Source organism: Schistocerca piceifrons, chromosome 1, assembly GCF_021461385.2.
Source record: "Schistocerca piceifrons isolate TAMUIC-IGC-003096 chromosome 1, iqSchPice1.1, whole genome shotgun sequence".
Classification (NCBI taxonomy): Eukaryota; Metazoa; Arthropoda; class Insecta; order Orthoptera; family Acrididae; genus Schistocerca; species Schistocerca piceifrons.
The window spans coordinates 360,860,739-360,881,976 of NC_060138.1; the positions used below are offsets into that span (position 1 = coordinate 360,860,739).

The following is a 21,238-nucleotide window of genomic DNA, read 5'->3' on the forward strand; positions in this document are numbered from 1 at the left end:
CAAGGATAGGAGCCAGAGGGTAGGGAAGGTGGTTTGGGGATTTCATAGGGATGAACTAAGAGGTTACGAAGGTTAGGTGGACGGCGGAAAGACACTCTTGGTGGAGTGGGGAGGATTTCATGAAGGATGGATCTCATTTCAGGACAGGATTTGAGGAAGTCGTATCCCTGCTGGAGAGCCACATTCAGAATCTGATCCAGTCCCAGAAAGTATCCTGTCACAAGTGGGGCACTTTTGTGGTTCTTCTGTGGGAGGTTCTGGGTTTGAGAGGATGAGGAAGTGGCTCTGGTTATTTGCTTCTGTACCAGTTCGGGAGGGTAGTTGCGGGATGCGAAAGCTGTTGTCAGGTTGTTGGTGTAATGCTTCAGGGATTCCGGACTGGAGCAGATTCGTTTGCCACGAAGACCTAGGCTGTAGGGAAGGGACCGTTTGATGTGGAATGGGTGGCAGCTGTCGTAATGGAGGTACTGTTGCTTGTTGGTGGGTTTGATGTGGACGGACGTGTGAAGCTGGCCATTGGACAGGTGGAGGTCAACATCAAGGAAAGTGGCATGGGATTTGGAGTAGGACCAGGTGAATCTGATGGAACCAAAGGAGTTGAGGTTGGAGAGGAAATTCTGGAGTTCTTCTTCACTGTGAGTCCAGATCATGAAGATGTCATCAATAAATCTGTACCAAACTTTGGGTTGGCAGGCCTGGGTAACCAAGAAGCCTTCCTCTAAGCGACCCATGAATAGGTTGGCGTACGAAGGGGCCATCCTGGTACCCATGGCTGTTCCCTTTAATTGTTGGTATGTCTGGTCTTCAAAAGTGAAGAAGTTGTGGGCCAGGATGAAGCTGGCTAAGGTAATGAGGAAAGAGGTTTTAGGTAGGGTGGCAGGTGATCGGCGTGAAAGGAAGTACTCCATCGCAGCGAGGCCCTGGACGTGCGGGATATTTGTGTATAAGGAAGTGGCATCAATGGTTACAAGGATGGTTTCTGGGGGTAACGAATTGGGTAAGGATTCCAGGCGTTTGAGAAAGTGGTTGGTGTCTTTGATGAAGGATGGGAGACTGCATGTAATGGGTTGAAGGTGTTGATCTACGTAGGCAGAGATACGTTCCGTGGGAGCTTGGTAACCAGCTACAATGGGGCGGCCGGGATGATTGGGTTTGTGAATTTTAGGAAGAAGGTAGAAGGTAGGGGTGCGGGGTGTCGGTGGGGTCAGAAGGTTGATGGAGTCAGGTGAAAGGTTTTGTAGGGGGCCTAAGGTTCTGAGGATTCTTTGAAGCTCCGCCTGGACATCAGGAATGGGATTACCTTGGCAAACTTTGTATGTGGTGTTGTCTGAAAGCTGACGCAGTCCCTCAGCCACATACTCCCGACGATCAAGTACCAAGGTCGTGGAACCCTTGTCCGCCGGAAGAATGACGATGGACCGGTCAGCCTTCAGATCACGGATAGCCTGGGCTTCAGCAGTGGTGATGTTGGGAGTAGGATTAAGGTTTTTTAAGAAGGATTGAGAGGCAAGGCTGGAAGTCAGGTTTTACTTGTAGAATAACACATTAAAATATTTGCATCTCTTCGTTAATCACCCTGTATAAGCACTCTTGAAAAGGCAAAGAACAGAAGACAGTACCATGTAAGGAAAAGAATAGCATCTTTTCTTGTTTCCTGTTTTCTATTTTTAATAGTCTCATGTTTCATCAAGAGAAAATCTTGGACCAGACTATTTTAAATTGTTGTAACAGTTTCCCAGCATTACTGATTTCCATTTTTTATTAGTGAAAGTTTATAATTTCATTTCTTCTTTCATTTTTATATATTTTAAAAGGTGTCGGTTTGTTTGATATATGCAGGTAACCCTAATTGGAAAGCAGTGGAACCAAGTCCCCCAACAAATGTGGCTCGTTGGTACAATTTTATAGAATCTTTAGAGTGTGTCTCTTCTGTAAAGAAAATTCTACCTGAAAACAAAGCAAAGAAGTCAATTACTACAGAGCCTGTCCTGTCTGGGAGAAAAGAAGAAGGGAAGTTTGTTGAGTTACCTGGAGCAGAAATGGGAAAAGTGGTTGTAAGGTTTCCACCAGAAGCTAGTGGGTGAGAAGACTTAAATAAATTTCCTTAAGGCTACTGTAATTGTGTATAATTTAACTGCATTGAATGACAATAAAAGATATTTTCTTTCACACATAAGAATTGAAAGAAGCTAATACAGATATCGAAGAAATTCCATTTCATCCATAATTCACATTCAAAGACTCAAACCACATTCATTTTAATAACATCATTATTAATTATAGTATACTTAATTAATCCCAACTGTGTACAAGATAGTCGCTTACAAACAAGTCATATTTATGAAATAACGAAATCCTATAACTGAGCTTACCAAGAAAAAGCAGTGCTGAGATTTGGTTCTAATGTCTTGCTGTTTAAAGTTTAGACACAGACTCTCAGACATAGTGAAATAGATCTGTTGTGTGCAGTATCTATTAAAAAGCTGCTTTCATTACACCAGTGCACGATTACAGATTACATACTAAAATGCTGACGGTATTTTACAGGTATCTTCATATTGGCCATGCAAAAGCTGCTTTGTTAAATCAGTATTATCAAGAAAACTTCAAAGGAAAGCTTATTATGAGATTTGATGATACCAACCCTGCAAAGGAGAAGGCTGATTTTGAAAAGGTGATCTTGACTATATATGAGACAGAAAATGAGCATCTACTTGTTAGTCACAGGTGCAGGAACTAATGGAACAGTGCTGACAAACTATCTAATAAAAAATGCAATTCGAATGGAAAGCATTCTAAATTTTTAAACATTCTGTTCTTCAGAATAAGGACATGAAATGAGATTGGTAGCACTTGAGGATAATCTTCCTCGTGTATTTCTATTAGCACAACAACACACCCAAACATTATTTTGTAGTCAGTGATTGTTACTCGTTTGAGATGCTCTTATATTGAAATAGCTCCGGATCTTCTATCAGTACTGTGTGCTGAAACCCCAGCACTGACAGGATGTAAACAGTCAATGGTCTGTCGACTGTCCATCAACTTTCAACATCCATTTCCTAATGGCATAATTACTTAGCAACTAGTGGTCAGGGTGGTTGCTCACAAATGGACTCATTCCCAGTGGCAAGCAGCATCCAGATTGTATTTTGTGGAACATATGTGCTTGCTTGTTTTACCTCTCAAATAATTTGGAACTTCACCTCCCAATATCAGTGCCTCTGACCAGTTGTGTTGATACTTAATTACCATTTGGATGTTGACTAGGAACAACATTGGATAGATATCTTCCCAGTGGGTCATGTCTCTGGGAATCCTACCTTTGATAAAGGGTAATGTTCACTGTCAATTTTGTGTATGACTTGTCAATTCAGAGGACTTAAAAAAAAGTCCTAACATGTAGCTGATAAGAACGGGCATTGATGCCAGCAAAGGAGAAATTTCTGTGCACAGAATAGGAAATTCCTTGCAACAAAATGGGATAATGGACAAGTATGCTGTGCTTTCATCCACAGTCTATAGCATTAAGACTCAGGACTCTCGTTCAGGAGGATGGCAGTTCAAATCCCCTTGTGGCCATTCAGGTTTTACCAAATCATTTAAGTCTTCCTTTGCAAAAAGACACAGCCAATTTCCTTCTGAAATCTGAGAATCTGTACCATGTTTAATTACTTCATTGATGATCAGATGTTAAACTCTAATATTTGTTCCTTCATTTTGCTCAGCGTCTTGATGTGAAAGAACTAACAAAAAGAGGAATATAAACTTGTTTCTTGCTTTATAATTGCTTCATATTTTGTCGAGGAAACATCTTGGTCCAAAATATTTGGGCTATTACGTTAGTAATGTTTTCAGTGTTTTACTGTGCTTCTTTATTGTTTTTCCATTTTTGCAGTGCATATACTGAATATTTATGTAATTTCTTACTTTGACTGTAAGGAAAAGGTCCAATCCATCCAGGTAATGCTGTGTGTTCTAATGTGCAGGAGGAGCCGATATAATGCATATGAGAAAATAGACTCTGTGGTTGTGTAAAGTTGGCAACCCACATATATTCTCTGCACGCCCCTGTCAATTTCATGACAGACGATTCTTTGTACAAATTTTAGCCACACACCATTCTGTTTCATTTATGTATGAAGAGGGGAAAAAACTGATGCCAGTGTAGCTCGGCATGCGCACTGATCTCTCTTATTTTAATCATACGCCCTATATAGGATATATGTTCAAGACATTAGAACTGTTGCACAGTCTATCTCAAATACTGGTTCTCTGGATTTTTTTGTGGGCACAGTGTTTGCTTTCTACGAAAGATTCCCATTTATTGTTCCTCAAAAGAGTTTCACCCATTCTTATCAGCTGTAGTGGCATGTTACAGTCCTAGAAGAACATCACTGAATTTTTCCAATGTCTGCTGGTGGATGTACCTGATAGGGACTCTAGATGTTGTAGCAATAGTCATAGTGTCCTTTCAACTACAGTGCTCTTTTCCAGAATTTTCTCAACAAATGGAAATTTCCCCGTTAGACTTCTCTACTACTAATTTCGCAAGTTTATTGCATATCTATGACATTATGGTATTACTGGTAGAGAGTAAAAATGTGACAAGGTCTAGCAAGGTTAACTTTTTTCTCCTTATTGGATAAGGTCAAGTTCTTTCTTTTGCTTATTTGCGTAGTCTGCCAGTTGTCTACATTTAGAGAGATACACCGTTGAACATAGTTAGTGGAAATGCTGTCTGTTGTTCTGCTTTGCATAACAGCATCAAGAAATGATACTTCTTCTGTACACATCACCACCACCATCAACAAACAATCTGAGTTTACTGCTGTCCGTATCTGATAAATCATGAAAGTATTATGAAAAGGATGGATTGTTAATCATCATATAGAGGAGATATTAAGTTGCAGACAGGCACATCAAAAGACTGCTATGCAGGTGAGCTTTTGGCCAAAAGGCCTTCTTCTAACATAGAAAATACACACACACACACACACACACACACACACACACACACACACCTTCCACTGTGTCTCGCCACTGAAGCCAGCTGTAGTGGTCAGTGACGGCAGTTTTGTGTGTGTGTGTGTGTGTGTGTGTGTGTGTGTGTGTGTGTGTGTGTGTGTGTGTGTGTGTGGGTGGGTGGGTGGGTGGGTGGGTGTGGGGTGGGTGGGTGTGTTTTCTACGTTAGAAGAACGCATTTTGGAAACTCATATGTATGGCAGTTGTTTTGTTGTGCTTGTCTGCGACTCACCATCTCCTCTGTGTGTTGAGTAGCAATGTATCCTTGTCATAATATTGTCATTATTCCACCCTGGATTTTCCATTTATATATGTTGAGACTACTAGTAGTACTACCATGCTACCAGGACAGACTCCCAATGCCACATTCATGTGGCTTCAGCACTCACCTTCAATGTGGAGCCTAAGTCTGATGTGTGTTAACGACATTGACCTACAAGTCTATGCATCAGTTCCTGTACTGTTTTTATAAACAGAAATGACATATTTCTAGACATGCAAAACTATTCACTGTTGAGATTCTCAGTAAGTCTAAGCTAGAAAGGACGCTAGTCCTGCAGCTTATTTAAAGAAACGTTTGGTAGAAATTCTGTTGGTGTCTGGCACCTTGTTCTGATTGAGTAATGCCAGTTGTTTGCAGTGCAGTTATTGATTTCAGTATCACTTATTTGTGAGTTTGTGTCATGGTGAAGAATTAGTATGTTAATATGATCCTCTTGGCTGAATTAATTTTTAAATGCAGAATTTAATATTTTTTGTTCCCTATATGCTGTCCTCAGTTTTAACACAACACTGAACTACGATGTCCTGAATGGAAGATTTTATTCCATTGTTGACTTTTCTCAGGACCATTAAGATCTTCTGCCAGCATACGACTGTGCAATTCATTCTAGCTTTTGTAATTTCTTTGAATTACTATAGGCAAGCACCTGTCAGGCTCCTCAGACGTGGCCCCAATAATTTCATCTCACACCAATGTTAAATCTGGTCTTGAATATTATTCTGCCTCTAATGACCTTTTATATTCCATTTTCCAAAACCTGTGACTTACATCTTCTAATACTACCTCCTATTTTAACAATTCCATGGTTAAAAATGTTGCTCAGCACTCCAAAATGTAGAGACCTTTCTTTGTGTATCAATGTTTGTGCGTGTATAATAATAATTTTGTGTCTTGGCATCCTGGTACAAGTCTTGTGATTTGTCACTCAAGCTCCAGTAGTTCCTGTCTCCGGAGCTGATACGTAGATACATCTCCTGTGTCTCATATATTGTATATATTCATTACTTCACTTTCATTTTTAAGTATTATTGTGAACAGTGATTGATTTATTTTATGCTGCATTTAAAATTTTTGCATTTCTACATTTCACGAAGAACAGTATATACTTCCTATATCCATTTCTTAATGTTTAGAAAAGTAAATAAGGTAGCCACAGATTTGTGTTGTTTATTCCAGTGTTGTGTGTCTCAATAATTTTCTCACATTGATAGTACAACAGTTAAACATAAAAATTCACTCACGGTGTCATCAGTGTTGAAAATACAACAACAAAGCATTAAAATTATATTTCTAATTGCACTAACATAACAGTTCCATGTATGGTAGGTAATCTGTAAACTGTGTTTTCCTCTAAATTCAATTTTGGTTTATAGGTAATTTTAGAAGATCTGAAACTACTGCAAGTTAAGCCAGATGTTTTCACTCATACATCGGATTATTTTGACTTAATGCTTGAAATGTGTGAAAAACTCTTAAAGGAGGGGAAGGCTTATGTTGATGACACTGAACCAGAACAAATGAAACTGGAACGTGAGCAGAAAATAGAATCAAAAAACAGAAATAACAGTATGTATTTATTTTCTTAATGTTCTTGTTCAGATATTCTTCATGTTCTGTTATGCATGTGACAATTTCTGCAAATAAATGTTGTAGGATATCAACAGGGTGCTAACGCCAACATTTTTCATAGTGTATCTTTCTTGTGCGAAGGTTGAAGCTAAAAGAAAACTAAAAACCCTATAAACGTGGAATAACTTTGTCTCCTTTCCAGTTGTTTGTATCGGCAGTACAGTTGGCAAGATACAGCATCAGTGGCTTGAAGGAGAGGGAAGCAGTGGAAGTGGGTGACAAGTGGGAGGTAGGGTGCATACCCCTGCTGCTGCAAGCCTTAAAACTATTACAGCTTAGTGGCACATGCCACACCTGTTAACACGACTCCTGTAAATGGTACTGCTGTTGATAGCTCTTGTCAGGGTCTTTTAAGATATCATTGCTGCTTATATTGTCACTCTCACTGCCAATAGCACTGCTGGGCTCTGCATTAGTAATGTTACCTTGTCAACAGATAATCTACTCCAAATTTTACAGACATTCTGTAACAGGAAGTATACTTGACAGTATAATATGAAACTGTTCCTCTACATTCAAGTGCAGAATCCAGTGTGAATGTAATGTGCTTGTTATGCAGATATTTCACAGTTGTCAAAATTATATTGATTGTGTTTAAATAAGCTTTAAGTAAGGAGGTAATCTATGAACTTCTTTTAAGACAGCTGTAACACTCCTGCCTCGTATATATTTACAAAAAAAGACACAAAAATTTCTTTAGTTCTAAATAGCAGTTCTCTCAGGTAACTGAATGGATTTTTGCAGTACCTTAAGAGGTTTGAAGCAAGAAATGAACGTAATTTCACAAATACTTGCCTTGAAAATGTCATTGCTGCCGACATACACTGATTGTGATAATTCTTCATTATGTTTTGCAGCGAAAGTCCTGGGTTTTCCATTTGTTAATTTATATGTGATGTGGAACAGGTTGTATTATTATTATTATTATTATTATTATTATTATTATTATTATTATTATTATTGATGAGAGCGTGTGAACTCGTCAATCAAAGCTTCACTTCCTTGTCTTTTCTTCCCAAAACCTCTTCATTAATCCTCTCTATTTTTTCTTCCTTTTAATGGTACATTTTTTCCATGTTGTTTCTTTGATTGTGTCTTGTTCAAGTTTCTTGTTTTTTATTTTACTTCTGAACTGTTCTGTCCTCAATTTCTTCTTCTGAAATTTTCAGTTGTTGCAGGACATTTTGTGTTTCTTTTATCCAATTGTTCTTTAACTTGCTTGCACTGGTAAAACAACCATGTTGTAGTGCCATAGTTTGCATTACAAGCTACCGCTCTTTTATTGTAGTGATTCCTTGTCGGTCTGTGCGCCTTTTGCAGTTTGAATATTCCTTCTGTGTGAGAGACTGTTCAGTCCTGTGGGTGGATGGTTTCTCTTAAGTACTTGAAGTGAGTGACCTGTGAGATTTTTGCGTATTGTGTTTTCAGTGGAAGTTTTCCATTTGATTTGGTGTCCATGTACTGAGTTTCTTCATAGGAAATTTGGAATCCAGTTTTACATGAGATTTAATGCAGTTTATCTAGCACTAGTTTGGCTACTTTTTTGTTAATATAGCCAGATCATCAGCAAAGCCTAGGCATTTCACAGTGACTCTTTTTTTCCTTTCTGTTTTCCAATTTGTATATCTTTGGCATGCTTTCCCATTCTCTGATTATTTTTTCCTGCTCGTGATTTGTTCAGAGGTTCCCAGAAGTCTTCTACCACCTGGATCTGTTGTAGTCATTTGTTAGAGTGTGTGTGTTAATCAGTGTGTTTGCCTTGTTTTCTGAAGGTGATATAAAATCGGTTACTGAATCTGTGGTTTATTTGGGTACTGCAAAACTTGTGCCAAATTGTTTCGGTTCTTTATTGATATGCACTGCAGATTGTCCCATATAGAACCTGTAATTCTTGAGAGTCAAAATTGTTTTCATCTGTAAACTGGGTTTCTTGCCTTGGTATAATTTTGATGTTGAAACTGCCCAGCATATTCATTAGGTGTTTGTTTCCCGTGTTTCAGTAAAGTGGTTACATCCAGTGTACTTATGAAAGATTTTGGTCTTGTTAGAAGTGGTTTTGGGCAGATCTGATCCTTCTCTGCATGGATTGTCTGGTCCACCAGAATCCCATGATCAGAAGGGGAATCCAATCTATTTTCTAGGGCCTGGAATAATGGAATTCGTTCTTGTTTTTCTGCCATGGTTGCTTTAAGTTGAAATATGTTGTTGCGTAATCTCCAGTGGAGATCACAAGAGTGTGAGACTTGATTGTTGAGTTAAAGCCATATGTCGTAATACATGCACCTACTAAGTGAACAAATGGTGACCAAAAGCCTCTGGATGCCAGGTCAGATGCTGATGAGTTTTGTAATAGTATTTGGTCCACCTTGGGTATTTCATTTTCCCATTACCATATCTGGGAGGCTGTCCCCTATCCGCCACCCTAGAAGGTGCCCGAAGGGGGATCTACAGACCCACAAGGGATTTTATCTTTTACAAATAAACTTCAGCATCCATGTTACATGGTTTATTCTTTTATTAACAATTTTCACTTCCAGCAACTCACAATTGCACTGACTTGAACTTAGTTCTCTGTTTTAGCCAAACACTGGCCCACATATACATTCATGATTATCTGTAATCATTTTTATATTGTTACAATTCCAATTTTATGTAATTCATAATGAAAATAAGTTTGTTCACTGATTATAAATAGCTGTGTAATGAAGACTCATTGTGCACTGTGTTGGTTAGCAAAAAGGTTTATCATGTATTTCAATTGCTGAATGTCTATCTGTTACATTACACAACATGCTTCTGCTCTTTATATAGTTTCTGCAACAAAAGTACATTTTCATGAAAGTCGGTAAATAATTTCAAAATGCTCCCCCACCCCCACCCCGTTAAAATGGGGAGAGAAGGTAGTTGACATACTAACCTTAATGTTACAATAAGCATAATCACAATATTTCTTTGCAGGCTGAAATATTAATACTGCATTTGTCATGAACAGATTTTCACCACCATATCAGCACTTAGACAAATTATTGGTAGGGTCCACAAAGAATATTGTGGCTGGTAGATGCGCAGACAGCAAGACACAGGTGGGGAGATCGGTAGTGGTGGGATCTGCAGGCAGGCATCGTAGGGCAAATGCCGAGAGGTGGAGGGGAAGTGCCATTCTAAACTGAAACATACATTCAATTTTTATATATATATATATATATATATATATGGTTATAATAGAGGGAAACATATATATATATATATATATTAGAAGGAAACATTCCACGTGGGAAAAATTATATATAAAATGAGGTGACTTACCGAACGAAAGCGCTGGCAGGTCGATAGACACACAAACAAACACAAATATACACACAAAATTCAAGCTTTCGCAACAAACTGTTGCCTCATCAGGAAAGAGGGAAGGAGAGGGGAAGACGAAAGGAAGTGGGTTTTAAGGGAGAGGGTAAGGAGTCATTCCAATCCCGGGAGCGGAAAGACTTACCTTAGGGGGGAAAAAGGACAGGTATTCACTCGCACACACGCACATATCCATCCACACATACAGACACAAGCAGACATGTGTGGATGGATATGTGCGTGTGTGCGAGTGAATACCTGTCCTTTTTTCCCCCTAAGGTAAGTCTTTCCGCTCCCGGGATTGGAATGACTCCTTACCCTCTCCCTTAAAACCCACTTCCTTTCGTCTTCCCCTCTCCTTCCCTCTTTCCTGATGAGGCAACAGTTTTTTGCGAAAGCTTGAATTTTGTGTGTATGTTTGTGTTTGTTTGTGTGTCTATCGACCTGCCAGCGCTTTCGTTCGGTAAGTCACCTCATATATTGCTTTGTTGCTGATGTGGCATGACTGCAAATGTGTATTGTATGTCAGATCAATTTTCTCAATATTTGTGACAGATAGAGACCTCCACCCAAGCCTAAAGAGAAATTCAATATGTTAGCTGAATTTCATACACAGCAACATATTACATATTATTCACTAAACACAGCATCAAAGCAGCCCCTATTTTTCAATGCAACTTATTTTCAGATTTCATGCACTCTCTTAATTACTTGTAAATATTGCAATAACTATGACCATTTATGAAATAATGGGCACATCATTATATATATATATATATATATATATATAGAGGGAAACAGTCCACGCGGGAAAATGTCTGCTTGTGTATGTGCGGATGGATATGTGTGTGTGTGCGAGTGTATACCTGTCCTTTTTCCCCCTAAGGTAAGTCTTTCCGCTCCCGGGATTGGAATGACTCCTTTCCCTCTCCCTTAAAACCCACATCCTTTTGTCTTTCCCTCTCCTTCCCTCTTTCCCGATGAAGCACTCATTGGTTGCGAAAGCTGGAATTTTGTGTGAATATGTGTGTTTGTTTCTGTTTCTATTGACCTGCCAGCCATCGAAAATGTAGCTATTTAACCATTTGTAACTTCAAGAGAAATGTCATGAGTGTCGAATTTTGAATAAAACCTACACATTTCTCTTGTGGTCTTCTTTGCCAAAACACAGTGGAGTTTACACAGTCTCACCTCACTATCATGTTATGCAGATGCAATTGCAAGAGAATTCTGAAACAGCAGTTTATTAAGTGAGGAACTGAGGAAAAGTAAGTTTAGTACAAAAATAAACATGTAATGTCTTCACTTATGTTGTTCCAAAACACACAGCATTGCTCGTTTACTAGCTATCGATGACCCTTAAAAATTACATTATTTCATCAAAAAAGTTTGCAGTTAGTGTAATATCACAGTAGATCACGAGTTTTGCATAAAAACCATACAACAAAATACTCTCATCTTTTCATGCTCTTTTGCCACAATCTCATTTTGATATCTGAAACCGTATATGAAATATAAGGAATATTGTGGATATTTCACTCTTGCTTTGTTGCTGATGTGGCATGACTGCAAATGTGTATTGTATGTCAGATCAATTTTCTCAATATTTGTGACAGATAGAGACCTCCACCCAAGCCTAAAGAGAAATTCAATATGTTAGCTGAATTTCATACACAGCAACATATTACATATTATTCACTAAACACAGCATCAAAGCAGCCCCTATTTTTCAATGCAACTTATTTTCAGATTTCATGCACTCTCTTACTTACTTGTAAATATTGCAATAACTATGACCATTTATGAAATAATGGGCACATCATAATGAACTTCACATACAAAGCTGCAAGTAAAGCAGAAATGAATTTTTTTTACCAAATATTGTCTGTAAAACCATTTGAGAAAGTTTGCAAGACATGAACCTCGATTCTGTCATCGCTGACTGACCAGAAGATGACAGTGTTGACCTCCCCTGCAGTACAAACAAATGAACTTGCCCTGCATGTGGACGAAAGTTAGCCCCTGCGTATCGTCCACTGTATCCTGCGTGAACTGTAAGGTATAACATGTTTGCATAAAACTAATTAGCTTATGCAACAGACAACCCATTATTTATGTACTTCTCAATGATTTGGAAATATTGTAACTAATCTTTATGTTTGGCTTCCTTTCTCTTTGATTTTTTCCAATATTTTGTATCCGCAGTGGTGGCTGATCGAATTAACGCACCACTTCTGGGACACAGGGATGCGAGCTTGATCTGGATCTAATCGGCCTCACAGATTAGCGATGAGGACTGGTGAACCAACCAGCTTGGATGATGATGTTTTTAGGTGGTTTCTCACATCTCACTCGGTAGATATCAAGCTGGTACCCATATCCCATTGCAGATAGACACTACACAAATGTTTAGAAAACACTCTCTCATATGACACTTACTCCAGTCGCAGACAGATAGGGAATCCAGACACACACACGCTCGCGCGTGCATACTCCAGTGACCTTGATGAGACTAATTATTTATTATTGATTATTGCAAGCAGTTGCCTGGGTTGCTGAGGTGGGAAAGGAAAGGCAAGGATGTAAGGAGGGGTGGTGGGAAACAGGGTTGAGCATAAAAAAGGGAAGGGTGAAAAGTGACACTTAGGTGGAGATGAAGAGGGAGATGGGGGCAGTAGAGGGAGGGGCAAGAGAGAGAGAGAGAGAGAGGGGAGGGAGAGGAAGAGGAGTGATAGAAGGCAGTACACAACCTAGACAGGGAAGGAGTGCTGTGGGCAGAAGAGAGAAGGGAAAAAGTAAGGTGAGGCATTGTGAGACAGGTTACCAGATACACTGGAAAGACAAAACCCACCTATGTATTTCAGAGAAACTTGTACTCCAAGGGAGTATCCAAATGGCCTGCATAGTGAAGCAGCTGTTGAATCATTTGTGTTGTGGTGTGCAGCATGTTCAGCAGCAAGATACTCAGATTTGCTGCAGGTTGGTGGTGGTCATACATGCAAGTAGGCAGTTAGTTACTCATCATGGTCACATCGAATGCTCAACAGTAATTGCAGCATAGGTGATGTGTAACATGGTTGCTTTCGCATATGGTGCTCCCTGTTATTAGGTAGAAAATGCCTGTGACTGATCTGCAGTAGGTGGTGGTGCGTGAGTCTACGGAACACCTGGGCTGACCACAATGGAATGACCCCAGTGGTGCAGGATTGGAACAGGTGTGGACAAGGACAGTTTGTATGTTGGATAGGTGGCGGAACACTACTTTGAGTAATTTGGGTAGGCTACCTTTATCTCAGGGCATTATGAGAGGTAATTGAAGCTCTGGTGGAGGATGTGGTTGAACTTTTCAGGACCAGGGTAATACTGGATGATCAGAGGAGAACTGATTAGTGAATGGCTGACAGATTTGCTGATGTCAGAGGAGGTGGTGGTGTGGGAGACCTGTTTATGGATGAGTGGATTGGATACAGTCTGTCAATAGCCTCAGGTAAGGTTATCAGTATATTTCAACAGCTCTAGCTTTCTACTCCAAATGTGGTGTGCACAGGTGGAAAAGCTGTAAGGAAAAGACTAGCACTTTGTAACTGAGCAATGGGATACAGTTTTTAAAACATTGAGCATATATAATGAAAAGCCAAAAAAACTGTTACACCTGCCTAATATTGTGTAGGTCCCGTACGAGCAAGCAGAAGTGCTGCAACATGACGTGATGTGGACTCAACTAATGTCTGAAGTAGTGCTGGAGGGAATTGACTCCATGAATCCTGCAGTGCTGTCCATAAATCCGTAAGAGTACGAGGGGTTGGAGATCCCTTCTGAACAGCACATTGCAACGCGTCCCAGATATGTTCAGTAATGTTCATGTCTGGGGAGTTTGGTGGCCAGTGAAGTGTTTAATTTCGGAAGAGTGCTCCTGGAGCCACTCATTAGCAATTCTGGGTGTGTGTGGGGTGTCGCATTGTTCAGCTGGAATTGCCCAAGACCATCGGAATGCACTCTGGACATAAGGATATGCAGATGATCAGACAGGTTCTTTACGTACATGTTGATGGTGTATACGACACGGCACAGCCAGGAGATCCGGGAAAACATCGGGAATTTTTTCATCCGGGAGAAAACTGGGAAAAACCTGGGAATTTTTTAGACTTCCGGGAATTTTTCAGAGTTTTAGTTTTCTGTTACATTTTAGTAATTTTGACTGGTAAGAACCGATACTCTAACAAAGGATATTACTATATCCCACTACTGCAGAATAACACTTCAACAATAAAACATAAATGAGAGATAAAACGAAAATAACTTAAACTGCAAAGGAAATGTGTCATATACATTGACGACACACAGTGATCATGCAAGGGTGTGCCAACAGCAAAATGTGTCAAAGGCTTTAGGAAGACTATGCAATGCTTCATAACAGCAAATTGCCTCCGATGAGCGTGAAGTCACAACTGTTTACATTAGATTCGTTTTAGCATTTACAAGCGGGTTGATGTGCATGCGCAGTTGAGTCACGTTTCAGCAGTAGATTCTCCCGCTTCTGGCTACAGGAATGTGGCTGTTGGCTGTGCAAGCAGGTAGATGCTACCAGGAAAAGGGGGCGCCAAATTCGTATTCTCGAAGGGAAAAAAGCGCATTTCACAAACCGCTTAGCATCCAGTGCACGTTGTTCTATCGATTATTCATATGATTTTGAAACGCATTCCTGTTGGTTTTTAAACATTTTTTAACACAGCCGGCCGTTGTGGCCAAGCGGTTCTAGGTGCTTCAGTCTGGAACCACGTGACCGCTATGGTCGCAGGTTCGAATCCTGCGTGGGGCATGGATGTCTGTGATAGCCTTAGGTTACTTAGGTTTAAGTAATTCTAAGTTCTAGGGGACTGATGACCTCAGATGTTAAGTCCCATAGTGTTCAGAGCCATTTGAACCATTTTGAACACATTTTAAGTTGATTTCTGAATGAATAATAAGTTGATTTTTTAATGCGTGCATAATGTACATGATGTGTCTGTCAGGAGAATCCTCGTCGCATGTAGAAATAAACTTTCCGCAGACAAAAGGGGACGGGGCTATACGAGCTGAGCGGAGTAAAGCCGAACGGATGAATGTCAATCGCCGTCTGATTATGTGGTTGATTGGGTTTGCGAATGATCAGCGTTGTTATAATTACTAGCAAAATTCATAGATTCAGACTACCAGAATGGAAATAAACGACTAACAGGAATAACAGGTGAGAAAGATTACATATTATCTTCTCCGTGTATCCAAGAAAACGAAATTTTGACAGATAATTTTTGGCCAGATCGCTTCACTAGTAAGGACCAGTTGTAAAGTCCCCGGCTAGCAGCCGCTTAAGTTCTATTCTGGAAGTAATGCGGAAAACGTGTTGTACGAACACGTAACAATACCTAACCGGAGAATAATCGTGGGATAACTAAACCTGTGATTCTGGCAGGGTTAGTGAAGTTAATCGACAAACAAATTTTGACAATGGCAGGAATAACTACAGAATTGGTGATGACAAGATTATTTGTTAGAATGAGGAAGGAGAAGAAACGGGGACGTCACACAAATTATGGAAGAATAAGACAATTCGAAAATTTATATAAAAATTTCGATCTCATGCTTGAGAAACTGGTGGATGTGAATGAAATGTGAACTATTTCCTAACATAAAGCTTTTTACTTTATAGTAGGCCTAATAGGCATTTTATATTGATACTTAGTGAATTATATTCTGTCGTGTTATAAAAATGACCATTTGTGCCAAAACACTCTCGTTTATTTGGTGTGTGTTACAAAATTGCTGCAATATTAGAAAGGCCTATTTTGTTTTATCTAGCAGACAGTGACAAAATAGACATAGTCCGATTGAGAAACCACACCAGTCTTCAGTATTATTTGTATTAACAACTTTTTCAGTATTAGATAACGACATTTCGATTTTTCATGTAGCAAAACGTTGGACGAACTTTGATGAGGTAATAGATTCTTTCGCAGAAAGGAAAGCATGCCATGTAAAGCCGTAGCAAGAGTAGAGAGGAGAAAATGCTAGGAGCTAAGGATTGAAGAAATATGTACTTTCTTATTTGTCTCTTGTCTTCATTGGTTTTATGTATCCTATATTTAATTTTATGCCACACAAAACAGCAAGTTATTAGCTAATAGGCAATAAAGAGTGCATATTTTCTTAAGAGTTCTTGTTCTCCCGATTACAAATAATCCCACTCACTATTAATTTCGAGGGTTGTTGTGTGTGTGTGTGTGTGTGTGTGTGTTTTTTTTTTTTTTTTTTTTTTTTTTTTTTTTTTTTTTTTTTTTTTTTTTTTTTTAAAAAAAAAAAAAAAAAGCAGACATATCAATGTCTGTTTGTGTTTCTATCGACCTGCCAGCGCCTTCGTATGGTAAGTCACATCATCTTTGTTTTTATATATATATATATATATATATATATATATATATAATATAAATCTGAATTTTCAAAAATATGTTCATCTTGTAGCGCACATCTTCCTGAAAAGTCTGAAACATAAAACATATGTGTTCGAGGAAATGTAAGACATGTTTTTTGGTCTTAAGTGTGCCCAAGTCCAGTGCCACGCCTCTTCAGACAGCATTCTTCTATTGCACATCACTGTATTTCGCTTTGTGATATTGAAACATGTATATTTTGTAATGGATGCCATCGAACTAAATTCATGACTGTGGAGATTGGAATGTCCGGTAGTGCCTCTCCTGCTCCCAGTCAGCCAGTTTGACAGCTCGCCCTCTTTTTGAAAAAAAAAAAAAAAAAAAGAGGGCGAGCTGTCAAACTGGCTGACTGGGAGCAGGAGAGGCACTACCGGACATTCCAATCTCCACAGTCGTGAATTTAGTTCGATGGCATCCATTACAAAATATACATGTTTCAATATCACAAAGCGAAATACAGTGATGTGCAATAGAAGAATGCTGTCTGAAGAGGCGTGGCACTGGACTTGGGCACACTTAAGACCAAAAAACATGTCTTACATTTCCTCGAACACATATGTTTTATGTTTCAGACTTTTCAGGAAGATGTGCGCTACAAGATGAACATATTTTTGAAAATTCAGATTTATATATATATATATATATATATATATAAAAACAAAGATGATGTGACTTACCATACGAAGGCGCTGGCAGGTCGATAGAAACACAAACAGACATTGATATGTCTGCTTGTGTCTGTATATGTGTGGATGGATATGTGTGTGTGTGTGTGTGTGTGTGTGTGTGTGTGTGCGAGTGTATACCCGTCCTTTTTTTTCCCCCTAAGGTAAGTCTTTCTGCTCCCGGGATTGGAATGACTCCTTACCCTCTCCCTTAAAACCCACTTCCTTTCGTCTTTCCCTCTCCTTCCCTCTTTCCTGATGAGGCAACAGTTTGTTGCGAAAGCTTGAATTTTGTGTGTATGTATGTGTCTGTTTGTGTTTCTATCAACCTGCCAGCGCCTTCGTATGGTAAGTCACATCATCTTTGTTTTTAAATATATTTTTCCCGCGTGGAATGTTTCCCCCTCTATATATATATATATATATATATATATATATATATATATATATATATATATATATATATATATATATATATATATATATATATAAAAAACAAAGATGAGGTGACTTACCGAACAAAAGCGCTGGCAGGTCGATAGACACACAAACATACACACAAAATTCAAGCTTTCGCAACAAACTGTTGCCTCATCAGGAAAGAGGGAAGGAGAGGGGAAGACGAAAGGAAGTGGGTTTTAAGGGAGAGGGTAAGGAGTCATTCCAATCCCGGGAGCGGAAAGACTTACCTTAGGGGGAAAAAAGGACAGGTATACACTCGCATACACGCACATATCCATCCACACATACAGACACAAGCAGACATATTTAAAGACAAAGAGTTTGGGCAGAGATGTCAGTTGAGGCAGAAGTGTAGAGGCAAAGAAGTTGTTGAAAGACAGGTATGGTATGAGTGGCGGCAACTTGAAATTAGCGGAGATTGAGGCCTGGCGGATGACGAGAAGAGAGGATATACTGAAGGGCAAGTTCCCATCTCCGGAGTTCGGATAGGTTGGTGTTGGTGGGAAGTATCCAGATAACCCGGACGGTGTAACACTGTGCCAAGATGTGCTGGCCGTGCACCAAGGCATGTTTAGCCACAGGGTGATCCTCATTACCAACAAACACTGTCTGCCTGTGTCCATTCATGCGAATAGACAGTTTGTTGCTGGTCATTCCCACATAGAATGCGTCACAGTGTAGACAGGTCAGTTGGTAAATCACGTGGGTGCTTTCACACGTGGCTCTGCCTTTGATCGTGTACACCTTCCGGGTTACAGGACTGGAGTAGGTGGTGGTGGGAGGGTGCATGGGACAGGTTTTGCATCGGGGGCGGTTACAAGGATAGGAGCCAGAGGGTAGGGAAGGTGGTTTGGGGATTTCATAGGGATGAACTAACAGGTTACGAAGGTTAGGTGGACGGCGGAAAGACACTCTTGGCGGAGTGGGGAGGATTTCATGAAGGATGGATCTCATTTCAGGGCAGGATTTGAGGAAGTCGTATCCCTGCTGGAGAGCCACATTCAGAGTCTGGTCCAGTCCCGGAAAGTATCCTGTCACAAGTGGGGCACTTTTGTGGTTCTTCTGTGACAGGATACTTTCCGGGACTGGACCAGACTCTGAATGTGGCTCTCCAGCAGGGATACGACTTCCTCAAATCCTGCCCTGAAATGAGATCCATCCTTCATGAAATCCTCCCCACTCCGCCAAGAGTGTCTTTCCGCCGTCCACCTAACCTTCGTAACCTGTTAGTTCATCCCTATGAAATCCCCAAACCACCTTCCCTACCCTCTGGCTCCTATCCTTGTAACCGCCCCTGATGCAAAACCTGTCCCATGCACCCTCCCACCACCACCTACTCCAGTCCTGTAACCCGGAAGGTGTACACGATCAAAGGCAGAGCCACGTGTGAAAGCACCCACGTGATTTACCAACTGACCTGTCTACACTGTGACGCATTCTATGTGGGAATGACCAGCAACAAACTGTCCATTCGCATGAATGGACACAGGCAGACAGTGTTTGTTGGTAATGAGGATCACCCTGTGGCTAAACATGCCTTGGTGCACGGCCAGCACATCTTGGCACAGTGTTACACCGTCCGGGTTATCTGGATACTTCCCACCAACACCAACCTATCCGAACTCCGGAGATGGGAACTTGCCCTTCAGTATATCCTCTCTTCTCGTCATCCGCCAGGCCTCAATCTCCGCTAATTTCAAGTTGCCGCCACTCATACCACACCTGTCTTTCAACAACTTCTTTGCCTCTACACTTCTGCCTCGACTGACATCTCTGCCCAAACTCTTTGTCTTTAAATATGTCTGCTTGTGTCTGTATGTGTGGATGGATATGTGCGTGTGTGCGAGTGTATACCTGTCCTTTTTTCCCCCTAAGGTAAGTCTTTCCGCTCCCGGGATTGGAATGACTCCTTACCCTCTCCTTTAAAACCCACTTCCTTTCGTCTTCCCCTCTCCTTCCCTCTTTCCTGATGAGGCAACAATTTGTTGCGAAAGCTTGAATTTTGTGTGTATGTTTGTGTTTGTTTGTGTGTCTATCGACCTGCCAGCGTTTTTGTTCGGTAAGTCACCTCATCTTTGTATTTATATATAATTTTTCCCACGTGGAATGTTTCCTTCCATTTTTTATATATATATATATATATATATATATATATATATATATATATATATATATATATATATATATATATATATATAAAGATGATGTGACTTACCAAATGAAAGTGCTGGCAGGTCGACAGACACACAAACAAACACAAACATACACACAAAATTCAAGCTTTCGCAACAAACTGTTGCCTCATCAGGAAAGAGGGAAGGAGAGGGGAAGACGAAAGGAAGTGGGTTTTAAAGGAGAGGGTAAGGAGTCATTCCAATCCCGGGAGCGGAAAGACTTACCTTAGGGGGAAAAAAGGACAGGTATACACTCGCACACACGCACATATCCATCCACACATACAGACACAAGCAGACATATGTCTGCTTGTGTCTGTATGTGTGGATGGATATGTGCATGTGTGCGAGTGTATACCTGTCCTTTTTTCCCCCTAAGGTAAGTCTTTCCGCTCCCGGGATTGGAATGACTCCTTACCCTCTCCTTTAAAACCCACTTCCTTTCGTCTTCCCCTCTCCTTCCCTCTTTCCTGATGAGGCAACAGTTTGTTGTGAAAGCTTGAATTTTGTGTGTATGTTTGTGTTTGTTTGTGTGTCTGTCGACCTGCCAGCACTTTCATTTGGTAAGTCACATCATCTTTGTTTTTAGATATATATTTCCTACGTGGAATGTTTCCCTCTATTATAACTATATATATATATATATATATATATATATATATATATATATATATATATATATATACTATTGACCCAGTTAGCAAATATCGTAGATCCGGGGCTGATGCGCAGAGCATTCTCAGTTATAGTGGGTAGTCTCCATGTGACCCATGTTTACATTTAGTGATTTTGCTGTTTTTCCTTCATTTACTCTCACGTCAAATGAAAACAAAGCGGATATCTGTGGCTGGGTGCTATCAAGTGAATTAAAATACATTCACATAATTACGGAAGGCTAAAATATATTATTAGTTTCAGATTTTATTTTTTTTCCACCTTTCAAGCATTAATCGCCTTGTAGAACAATGAAGTTATTTTTGTCTATTTGCTGATGAAATTTGACTTTTATTAGCCTTTTCGGCAGAGGCAGTCAATGTATTTGAAACGAAACGTTTAATTCCACAGTACTGGGTAGTTTCAACTGTTCGCTGCATTTGAAGTGCACGTTTTCATCTTCTAGCTCATATGGCATTATGCCATAATAAAGAACCAAACATGATACAATACAATACTGGTGCTCCAAGAAAA

General features: G+C 39.9%; 1 protein-coding gene across 2 annotated transcripts in view; it reads left to right on the plus strand.

The window, feature by feature from the left end:
- Positions 1 to 21,238, plus strand: part of LOC124785494 (bifunctional glutamate/proline--tRNA ligase) — a 221,267-nt gene that overhangs the window by 66,177 nt on the left and 133,852 nt on the right. For both annotated transcript variants that reach the window (XM_047254186.1, XM_047254187.1), the window contains exons 4-6: positions 1,840 to 2,080; positions 2,548 to 2,674; positions 6,682 to 6,874. In XM_047254186.1, the coding sequence (XP_047110142.1) occupies positions 1,840 to 2,080; positions 2,548 to 2,674; positions 6,682 to 6,874 (561 nt within the window). The remainder of the gene's footprint in view (positions 1 to 1,839; positions 2,081 to 2,547; positions 2,675 to 6,681; positions 6,875 to 21,238) is intronic.